At 31.4% G+C, this 12,221-nt stretch overlaps 1 protein-coding gene across 2 annotated transcripts in view; it reads right to left on the bottom strand.

Moving 5' to 3' along the window:
• The window catches only part of LOC148622918 (furin-like protease kpc-1), a 65,522-nt gene that overhangs the window by 51,299 nt on the left and 2,002 nt on the right, over positions 1-12,221 (bottom strand). For both annotated transcript variants that reach the window (XM_088573265.1, XM_088573266.1), the window contains exons 2-3: positions 7,452-7,550; positions 2,534-2,656 (exon numbers count right to left, since the gene is read on the bottom strand). In XM_088573265.1, the coding sequence (XP_088429391.1) occupies positions 2,534-2,656; positions 7,452-7,550 (222 nt within the window). The remainder of the gene's footprint in view (positions 1-2,533; positions 2,657-7,451; positions 7,551-12,221) is intronic.

Here is a 12,221-nt window from a genome sequence, read left to right as displayed (position 1 = left end):
GCAAATCTCAAGTACATCTGGATCATAAATATTTATCTTACATTGTAGTCCAATTAACCAACAGGGAAGACTCTCTCCTTGCAACTAATTAGTTAATAAGTTTCTTCATTATAAAAGACAATACCTATCAAGGGTTTGACTGCCCACACATTTGATGTAACCAGAGAATGAACCGAATACATATTTCTATGGTGAGCTTTTGGCAAGAAGTTGTTTAACTGTAAGTGTCCCTACAATGTCAAAGTTTAATAACCAGGGATCAAATTTAAGGAGAAAAACTAAATGCAAGTTAAAATTCAATTTTGCTAGTAGATATTATTTCCATTAGCTAAAATTTGCTTATGGAATTCTATATGTATCATAAGTTAGTTCACAAATAACACTAGAAACTTAGATTTAGCAAGTGCTTGCTAAAAGCCAGTGAAAAAAAATCTTAAATTCAATCCCATACATATATAATCGAAACCAGAATGATGAAAGTCAGAAGATTTGACAAGGTCTTTCAAGGAAATAAGTCTTGAAATTTGTACACAAAGCAATAAAAATACTTTTTTTTTAGTTTATATGCTCAAAGAATAAACAATTCATTATGTCATATCGTCATGCTGCACTCCTTTGGACTGTGATTTACTTTGAGGTAATTTTTATCTTCCCCACGAAAGCAAAATTTAAAGGGATCTTTGACATAATTCTGAAAGACTGAATGACTTTGGAATTAGACACACAAAAAAATCATTTAGGGATCTAACGGCTCTTACTCAGACAAAGGCTTTTCTGAAACTAAATAAATTCATTACAGTGTGTCCAAATGGCCTAGATAACCATTTTTATAGTGCACAAATGGCAAAAATTACAAAAATGCTGCAATGGTGTGCACTAGATTAAACACAATACATATATTCTTCAAAAGTTTGGTCTATATCAAATGATAATGAATACTCAATGATTTCCATACTTAAAATTAGATCATAGATTTTAGTATGAATCTAGACACACCTGAAGCTGAAAAACATACATACAGTGTATTTATTTCAAAATCGCTGATAAAGGGCACACCAATGTAGCAGACACACTGACCCGACAAAGGGCACACAAATGTAACAGAAATACCATGAACTTGACAAAGGGCATGCAAACCATGACCCTGACAAAGCCTTTGAAAAGGCACATAAATGTAGCAGACATTCCTGCCCTTAATATTCATGTTTATTGTTTTGGACGTCAATCCCAACTGCTAAACTGATGCAAGGTTCACCTCACTACTAAATAGTGGTAATATGACAACCTACAACCAGGCACTGCACTTACATTTATTATGTTTGTAAAGTCATTGCAAAAAGGGACAATAGCTTAAAGGGCCTATCAAAACATAGTGTTGCTACACCTTGACAATATGGCGGCCACTTCAACAATATTTCCTGCGACATCACACTGATAACAAGAATAGGGTACAACGCTTGCCCATTTTAAAAAAAAAGTAATTGAGTTTAAGGAATATAGTCTATAGATACTGTAAATAATTCCTGTTGATTTTTTTTTACTTTGTCTATGAGCTGCAAAATTCAATTTTAACAAGTGATGCTGTGTTTGCAAGCAAAACACAATTGTCGCCAAAACCTGCAAATAGTCAAATGCAGCCAAATAATGAAGCCACCATTGAATTTAGAAATTAATATTTACCCTTTAAATCTATTTTCATCAAAATCAAACAATGTTTAAACTTTGCCGATTATATAGGACATTTTGAAAAAAAATGGCATCCTTATAAAAAAATTCTTTATGACTGTGATGGAAGCAAGTCAAGAAATGATATTTGAGTTATTTTCATACAACTAAATAGTTCCACTAATTATATGGATTTTTTTTTTCTTTTTTGGTTTAATGGCCATTTTGAAATTTCGAAATTGCATCCACACCCCCTCAGCATGCTTGATTTTTTAGCTGTTTGGTATGAATCAATAAACAGTCTCTGAGTAATCCCTTGGTCATATTTACGTTCAAAAGAAGAAAAAGCAAAAACAATAATATATAAGTCACAAAACTTTGTTACGGCAACATAATTTCAATTTAAAAGCTACTTTCATTATATAATGACTTCCCAGACCCATTTCTGCAGGCCTGTCTGAAACCTATTCTGGTTATCTTGATATATATCGTTAGTCTTGAAGATGATGCTTGGTATTCTAGTTACAGGTACAACTTTATGAACAAAGTAATTACTATAGGATGTTCAACATCTAAAGTGGCAAACCCAATACTTACTAAACTGCATTGATTGTGTGTGGTTTTTATAAGGATTAAATAATACCACAATACTGAACTGTGCAGTTTCATCAAAAAACTAATACACATTTCTTCCTTTTATTTACCAAGAGAGCAAAAAAGTTCATTTACAAACTTCAAACCAAAATTAAAATCTGAGGACTTCATAATTACAACTATCTAAAGATCATAGCACAGACTGAAAACCATGTCTGGCAACAAATAAACCTAATCACTTCCTTTGAATTATATTTTAATAACAGAAACTTACCAAGTACCACATCCTTGACCATTTTGGATCATTGAATTCTATGGACTTTGGTGAATTGGAGTCAGAATAATACAGATCTCTTTTCACTCTTTTTTTCACAACCTGCTGTTCTAACCAATGTACCTAAAGAGAAAATGTTAAAAACTAGTTGTTATTTGTTTAAAACTTTCCAATGTTAAACCAAATTAATACCTCTGATCTATCAGAAATGTTAGCTTCAAGACATAGCAAAACTGTTGTCCAATAATCGGAGACCATGATGAAATACAAATCTCTGTTAACTTTAAGTTAATAGACAGTATTCTAATATTTAGAAAAATACATTGTGTAACTAATCTTTTTTTCACTATGTTGTTTATTTAGTTGGTACTTACAGTTAACTAGTCAATAAAACAATTACTGATCAGCCTTAGGATAAGGAATACAATGCACTACTTTGAATTTGATTGAAGTAAATGTCAACCCTAATTTAATTCAGACAAATTTGGTGGCTTAGACCACCTACATTATATATCCAAATATCAATCTATTGTACTACTGATACAGAATGAAGTTCATACCAACAAAACAAATGAATCCCATAATGGCCATTCATTTTAAAAGCTTCATAAACATTCTTTCTTTTTCATTTCCTCTGTTTCTTTGCCTTATCAAGATTCCATTTGGAAATTATACTCAAGAAATATAATGATACTGAGAGATAGACACACAACCTTTGACATGTACACTAGTGATAGGACATCATAGCACAAGATGTTAGCCAATGGATTAATGGAGTACCAAAGGCTCTTATTTAACTGGCCCAAGGTAGAATGACACAAGATGTAAAGATAAGTATAGGTCTACAGTTGGCATATTAATTTACCAATGCCAACCAATGCCAACAGCTAGAGTCTTATCAGAAGAGATAATAAAACAGAATATTACTCAATTGCCTATGTAAACATTTCAGACATTCACTGGATGTTCAATCACAAAACTATCATAAATGTTCATAATCAAAAATCAACGAGCAACCTCAATGGGACAATCATGTCACAGAGAGAAAACAAGAATACAGAGTTAATGGACTATCTAATTAAAATAACACACATCACATCACAAAGCCTATCAAACCAAAATCTAACATTTACAACAGAGATCACTTCAAAAATCCATACAAAGAGTCCTAAATACACAATACATCAGAAACTACAAATGTGTTCACTCATCCAACAGAGACTCTCCATTGTTTAATAGGTTCAAATTGTTTCCTTTTGATTTTTTGCAGTTTTAACTACAAAAGATTATAAACACAAAACTAATCAAAAAGAGAACTTTATCTTCCAAACCAACTTAGATGGTTGGGCTCTATTTCTAACTTCACACCTATAAACTCCCTTCAAATGTAGATTAAGTTCTATAAAAATCTTATCGTTTATTTCTCAATTCTGAATCTAAAAATTCTGATGAAATTTATAGATGAGAAAAATCAGTTATATATCATGGGAGCAGATAAGACAAGGGAGGAAATGGTTAATTATATCTCAGTTACTGTATGTTATGTCAGATATTTTTCAAATAGTATTGATAATCAGTACAAAAGTGAAATAGATAATAACTTTACTCATCCCCATAACCCATAGCGATACAGCATAGTGTTTATGATTTCTGACGAACAAGTCTATTTGAGTATCTGAACTGGTCAGGTATCCTTTTTGTATATGTTTACATGTAATAAGAAGTGTTCAAGGACAGATGAAAAAGGTGACAAGAGCAACAGAGACTAAGAAATGTTCAAAGACAGGTGAAGAAGATGACGAGCAACAGAGACTTATACAGATCCATAAGAATATAGCACCAGCATTAGAACTTTGTAAGATTGGCTGTCCAAGTGAAATCTATCACATTGGTCCATTTTGGCTGAGTGAATGTGTCATATATCCCCTAGAATTTACAGCTACCTCTTACCAGAACTAGATCAAGAATGATGAGACCTACATGTATGAAGTAAATAAAAGTTTATTATTTGGTTCATGTACAGGAGTATGAGTATATATCCAGTAAAGAGCTGCGCTTTAAGCCCTTGATATGCCCGTTGCCCTGTTAACTTGTCCTTATGCTTTTAATGAATTTACATGATCAACTAGAAATACTGTGAGCCCTGTCAAATACCCTTTTCCCCCAAAAAAAAGTAAATAAAAAATGCACAAAAAATTTCGCACTATCAAGGCTACCTCAAGTTTAACTAAGTTTGATTTTTCACCCATACATTCCTATCTTGTTCAAAACACACTTTTCTGACAAGGTTACGAAGTACCTTTTATATCCATTAGTCAATCATCATAATAAACGGTCCGTTTTTGACAATTTTTCAACGAATAAAATTTCCTTGGCCATTTCCGCCCTTTTTAAGAGAGTAAAACTTCATAACATAAAAGTAGGTGAAAGTGTTTTTGGGTTATTGTCCAAAAATTTGAAAATCCCCCTTTTTTAAGTAAAAAAATTCACAACATGGAAAAGAAAAATCTGAAATTTATAAAAATCGAAAAGGACCTTACGTCAATAAATACAAATAATTCACCAAAGTTTCATAAAATTGGTGAAAGAATTTTTGAGTTATTGTCCGAAGTGTGGACGATGGACGGACAATGGTATACCATAATACGTCCCGTCTTAGATGGGCGTATAAAAATTGTAAAGTCCAATATTTTAGTGAATTTCCAAACAATATGGAAGTAAAAATCCAATGTATAGAGTATGAAAAGAACCTATTTAATATCACTGATTTTGATGATAATGTGTATTTGTGTAATATTTTTATAGTCAACTATAGTTGGCAGAAGGTGCAAGATATTCTACTAAAATTCTTCAATCATCCTGGGTAAACAGTGATTAGAAGGGAAGAGAATGTCTGAGTTAATGAGATAACATTATATAAGAGTATACAGTGTTGACAATCAACAGATGGTCATGTTTGTATTTAACTATGCTTAATGAAAAGATGTACTGGTAAACGATCAGATCTATAAATTGTGCCAATATAAAGAAACATTTAAAGTTAAAATTCTACACCTGCCAACCTGCACATCCACCTGCCTAATGATCTGGTCTGGTTACTCTTACAATGAAATTTTACAAATACACAATCATTTAAGGTGATAGTATGAATCTTCATTGATCCAGCAATGGGGAAGCACATGTCCTTATAATGTAAGAAATCATGCAGGATACGAAAATTCTTAAATTTTGGTTCAATTTATGACAATGTTATCACATATCTAGCAACCACTGTAAATGGAAAATCTTCAGTCCACTCCAGCTGTATAGTGTATAAATACAGGTTGGAAAACGGCTGTATAGTGTACAAATACATGATGAAAAAGAGCTGTATAGTGTACAAATACAGGATGAAAAAGAGCTGTATAATGTACAATTAAAGGGTGGAAAACAGCTGTATAGTGTACAAATACAGGATGAAAAAGAGCTGTATAGTGTACAATTAAAGGGTGGAAAAGAGCTGTAAAGTGTACAAATACAGGATGAAAAAGAGCTGTATAATGTACAATTAAAGGGTGGAAAAGAGCTGTAAAGTGTACAAATACAGGATGAAAAAGAGCTGTATAGTGTACAAATACAGGATGAAAAAGAGCTGTATAGTGTACAATTAAAGGGTGGAAAAGAGCTGTAAAGTGTACAAATACAGGATGAAAAAGAGCTGTATAATGTACAATTAAAGGGTGGAAAAGAGCTGTAAAGTGTACAAATACAGGATGAAAAAGATCTGTATAGTGTACAAATACAGGATGAAAAAGAGCTGTATAATGTACAATTAAAGGTTGGAAAACAGCTGTATAGTGTACAAATACAGAGTGCAGAATATAAACTCAAAACTGCATGATAAGAAATTTCACTCAATCATTCTAACCTTTAACAACAATGAATAAATGACATAGCACAATTTCGCTGTAATTAAATTTTATAAATTTTCAGTCACTGCCTATTTTGACATTGACAGATTAATTGGCACATGATATTTTGTAATGGGGTCTTTTTAAACAGCATATGTAATTTTTTTTCTATTCATTCATCTTATTACAACTTATGTGGTCCAAATAAATTGACAGCTACAAAATTGAAATCCATTTTTATACCTTTTACTTTTAGTATAGCAATTTCACTTGCTAATTTAATTAGTAGTACATTTGTACCAAGTAAGGTTTGAGTTTCTTGAAACAAACAGTCAAAAAAGTCTACTTAAACAAAATAGTTCTCAACTGAAATTACAAAATCAAAAGATAAATAAAGTATGTTGCATGTCTGTTCTGTAACAGTTTAATAGCAGACAAAAAACCCCAACAAAGATTTGTACATGTATTAGTTAACTTCTTTATAAAAGTAAATCTTTAGATGCTGTACATGTTTACTAGCCTATAAACTCCTAAAAAAATAATAATATCTTATTTCATTTTTAACATATTACATTAATAATAAATATGATGAATAAATCATAGTTATTTGACAAGTCTTTATTACCAATAAAAGGTGTTTAAAGACTCAGGGTGGATTAAGTAAAGTATTACTGGTGTGTGGCATTCACGGATGGATTACAGAAAAGAATAGTGTACCACCATCCATCAAATTATTAAATATGCACTCAACTGGAAAAATCATAATTCTACAAAAGGTCCACCAATGAGGTCTATAAGAACAGCTACATCAGAAACAAATAAAGAATAGAAATCAAATTCTGATGAAGGAATAAACAAAAATTGTTCGAAGACTAACAAAAAATATACAAACTTACATTATACAGTGTATTTTTTATCGTATACATCTTAGTAGCTATTTAATGTATAGTTACAAGACAATCATTTATATTTTAAGGGGGTTAAAAAAACTACCCAAAACTGTACTCAACAATGAAAAATGAACTTACACTTCCTTCCTGAGACAGAGTTCTATGGTGGGTAGAACTTGAATAAACTGATCTTTTGGCTACTTTTCTGTGTCGGAATAAATAATACTCTGGCATAATCTGTAAAATATAATACAACATTAGGTATTAGTAATGGCCATTATTGCAAGCATGCACTGTACAAGTAATACTTGTCCATATGTACACATACTGGAAATGCATTGATGACCATGTTGTACAGTATTTGTGTCTCATCTAACTCATATTTGTTGTTACAATAGAAAGCATTACAAAAACTGTATGACCAGGATCACAGATGAATTATCTTCTCTATAACTGTCAAATCAAATAGACTTGCATTCTGTTTTCTTATACATGTATAACAGTTATGGTCTAAAACCCAAATTAAAATTTCTATGGATTGGGATAAAAAAAATATGTGTAAATGTACATCACATCTACAAGTCTACATTGTGAGCAGTTGATATAGTGATTACTACTGAGCTTTCAAAATCTGAACCTTTGCAAAAAGGTTTAATGTACAACTATAAAAAAAAATTGACTAAGGTGACCTTTTCAATAAACGTCAGGGGTGTAAAGCAACATAAACAATGTCTCGTGTTCTACAATAGGCAGGAAAAGATAAGATTCAGTGTATTACCTTTTAAATACTTCGGCAACTGCCGTTGAGCATTTTAATTTCAATGGAAACTTTAACAGCTTATAGCTATATCAACTTTAAATGGAGTAGTTAGTTTTGAATTTCGAAGTCAAATTAGACAATTTTCACAACAATACAGGGTGTTTACTAAAGGGATCTCAGTAATCATATTATCTTATTTGCTTAGACCATACATGTACTTAGGGAATCTTTCAGTAGATAATATTCTTTCTTTTCAGTGTGAGAACTCAAGAAAGTCCTCCGTTAAGATCTAAATACATAATTTGAAATAAAACACATATAGGAAATCAATACATAACCAAGAAGGACATGCAATTAAATAATCTAAAGGCAACAAATGCTAGGTCTTCCTATAACATTGTCCTATAAAAAAAACATACAGAATTCTAACTTCAAATTAAGTATTGGTGCTTGGGAAGTATTAGAATCAAAATAATAATGATAAAACAAAATACAGAGATGAAAGTTTTAATGTACAGAACTAATTAGTCAATTGCTTTCTATTATAGATTTAATGTTATAATTTAAGAAGATTTGTTGATTCAGCATTCTAGAAATGTGGAGATCAATAGCAATATTACTGACTGAACAAAGCAGAATGAAAAAGACAGTAACCAATATTTTTACCCTTATTTCCATATCACAAATCAAATTACACAAAGAACCAACACAGTTAATCGATAATTTATATGCCAACATCTGGAAATGTTAGTTATGGATGGAACAAATTCATTGATTTTTTTTCTGTCCTGAATTTTTCTACAAATTTACCAATGCCTGTGTTTTAACATGTGCTATGTTTTTATCCTATGATCACATCCTTGATGCAATTGTCAATAAATAATTGAAGTGTTAGACAGAGTGAACAAAGGAATTAGAAAATATCTGAAGTCCAAAGATTTGAAATCAAATGTTCAGGCATATTACCGGTGAAATTAGCATTCTTAGAAGAGAAACTATTTTTTAAGATTTCTGTCCATTGATTTAAGTCTTCTTTTTTTTTAAATTCTCCTTTTTTTCTTGCACTTTTGAAAATCTGTATGTCTAAGTTCTCAAAATTAAAACATTAAGTTTCTTTGTTTTGTATAAAATTTACCAATTTAAAGAAGCTACATTATGTAAGTACAAAATATAAGAAAGAACGAAATACATAATTCAAACTTCTGGGCCATTATTATAAAGAAAACAATACATATAAAGAGTATTTCAAGCTGCCACACTAACTTGGGATATCCTCAATTAGAAATTTGTTTTTAGATCTTGTACTTGATCCTCTGCTGAATCTACATGGGGGAGACAGAATGCTATCACTATGAATGTGATAAACATTAATTATGAGCTAAACAATTACAAAACCTGTTCATCAATGTAGGACTTCTACAAGTACATGTATGTTTGAGAACATCAAAGAAATAATAGAAATTCTAATCAAGGTATATGATGCTGAATAAATTAGTTGATTTATACATTACATGTGGTATGTTTGTTTCTGTCAGCACTTTGTTTTATTAAGATACTTAACATAATTGTAGTCCAACAGGAGAATAGCGAGTAAATATGTCCTACTGGAGACAGCTTGAAATAAAGCAAGTACAAATAGCTAGACAAATTTCAGAATTTATAATTAACCACATGTACAAAAGTAACTTTAATATTCCTGTTTGCAAAATTTAGTAAATGTAGGTGTAATGTTATACAAATATATTTGATAATTAATTCATCACAACTACATGTACATGTACATACATACAAACGAGGCAAGAGTAGTCTGTACATGAACACATATTTCAGTATATTATTCACTACATGTATCCTATCAACAATGTCCTATGAACGGGTATCAACAGCAACAACAAAATGAATTTGTATTTACTACACTATAACAGATCAATCATGTAACTAAAGTCACTAAAGGTAAACTTAGCTACATGTACAAATTTATTACAAGACTACCCCAACATGTTTTCCGAAAAGGAAAAATCCCAACTCATAATAATATACATGTAGACAGTGTCCTTCTGGGACCATGCTTTGCAGTGCTACCTGACATTCAATTTGGTTGAAATTCGCTGTTACGAATTGGAGAAAAGAGTTGCACTATGGCAATGTGCACTATTGCCATTCCAAGTTAAATGGAAGAACATTGTACATGTATAGTAAAAAGTATAGTAAGTATAGTGACTGATCAGAAACTGATTGGTGACTGATGGCAGATCCCAACTACATGTATTAGAATTGCATTGATCGCTTCAGGTAATGGAGTGGGTGAAGCATGGTATAAAAAAAAACACCAATTTGAATCAGAATCAAGGAAAAAAAGGGAAGATTTTGAATATCATTATGGTAAATTGAGTTCTAATTTCATTGAAATGCACTGAAAATGAACACAGACCCATCGAAACCTGCCGGACCGTTGGACCTGTCCGATAAAATTGTCACGGGTCCGGTAAATACACGTTGCTTGTCGGCCCGGGTGTCCGATGTTTTTTTCTTACGTTAAAGAAGATTTTCTCAAAACTGAAGTGGTTTTTGTGAATAATAAAACTAGAACGTTTTAATAATTACGTGAATTAGTCTACAGTCTAGCGAGATAGTCAATCAATTTGATTGTAAACAATAATATGTAACTTCTGGTTCATTCGCTACACGTCATTTCGTCCTTTGATATATCGTCCCTTCCGTTGTCTCGCTACTCGTTTACATGTGAAACATGTGGTCATTATATTGTCAAAATAATAATGAAAAAAATAATAAAGTATATTTCTTTTACATCGAAATTGATAAAGATTAATAATTAAACATCTGATAAAACAAATTTTCATTTGAAATTTTGTTGGGTCGAACTGTAAATGAAACCCAAAATCAATCCAAAGAGCCTGTTATTAATACCAATTTGGAAACTGAAAATGAAACACAAAATACTGTTGATGTTATAATGACTAATGATGCAGATATTGAAATACTTGATGAGGAAAAGAATGATATTGATAATGTACAAATTGAAGTTAACTCAACACTTAACATTGTGGAGAGCCTTTGTGACAATGATGATGATTATGAAGACAGTGAATGTTTTGACTATCAAGATGAAATGTTGAATTTTGAAATGATTATGTTTTATGCCAGAGATTGAGAATAGATTTTATAATTTAATAACAATACTTTATTTCAAATTTAAAAAATCAACAATATATAATACAAAGAACTCAAAACAAAGTACACATGTTTCGTTTATGAAGACTCATCAGATACACTCTAGCCAAAATGAATAATGGTGACAAATTAACAAATTCAAGAGCCCATACCCAGTAGTTTTAAAATCAGCTTGATAATAAAATGTACTTGGAGATTCCCACCCCCCATCAAAAATGTTAGCGTGTCGATAAATTGTTCAGAGTTTTTTCAGTCAGACAAATTGTTGTTCGGTCAGACAAGTCATCACCTTGTGTCTGACCGAATGTCAGATGTGCTTAAAAAAGTTTCGATGGGTCTGTGAACATTTCAAGGACCGCCAGATAACTATGTCAAAACCTCATTTATCTAACATTCTATTGAAAAATTTCTGAGCAAATCCAGTGATGCATTGTTTTTTCAAATAGAGAAAGCATCCTTGAGTGAAATTATATGGTCAGATCGGTGGGATTTTTGACATGCATGTTTCTGTTTTTTTTTTCCCCATTTTGCCTGATTCTTACAAAAACTTACACTTAATGATGTCACAGTAAAGCAGGTCAAACAAAATAAGTTAAATAACCTACCAAAATGAGTAAAAGTAAAAAGAATGATACATACTGGTATGATTATCCTGATGGCACCTAATGCTGGTAACATGTTCTCTTCCCCGCTTGCCCCTACCCAAAATGGCCTGCCCCAATTTTTTTATTTTTTTGCATTGGTTCAAATTTTTTTTATTTCTTTCATATCCGTTTCCATCAAGACTCTACTTATAAAAGAACGAGTAACATGGTGTATGTTTACACTGTAAACTTTACAGAATATCTTGATATTTTTTGGCAGATCTTAGGATGGTTTTCATTGTTAGTCGGATTATAAGGGGAATTAGAGAAATAAACAAACATAACCGAAAGTACACATTTCCAGGATTTCTT

Source organism: Perna viridis, chromosome 3, assembly GCF_037379345.1.
Source record: "Perna viridis isolate PV_CMFRI_1.1 ecotype Kerala chromosome 3, ASM3737934v1, whole genome shotgun sequence".
Lineage (NCBI taxonomy): Eukaryota > Metazoa > Mollusca > Bivalvia > Mytilida > Mytilidae > Perna > Perna viridis.
The sequence above is the reverse complement of the archived record's forward strand: the minus strand, read 5'-3'. Positions and strand labels throughout refer to the sequence as shown.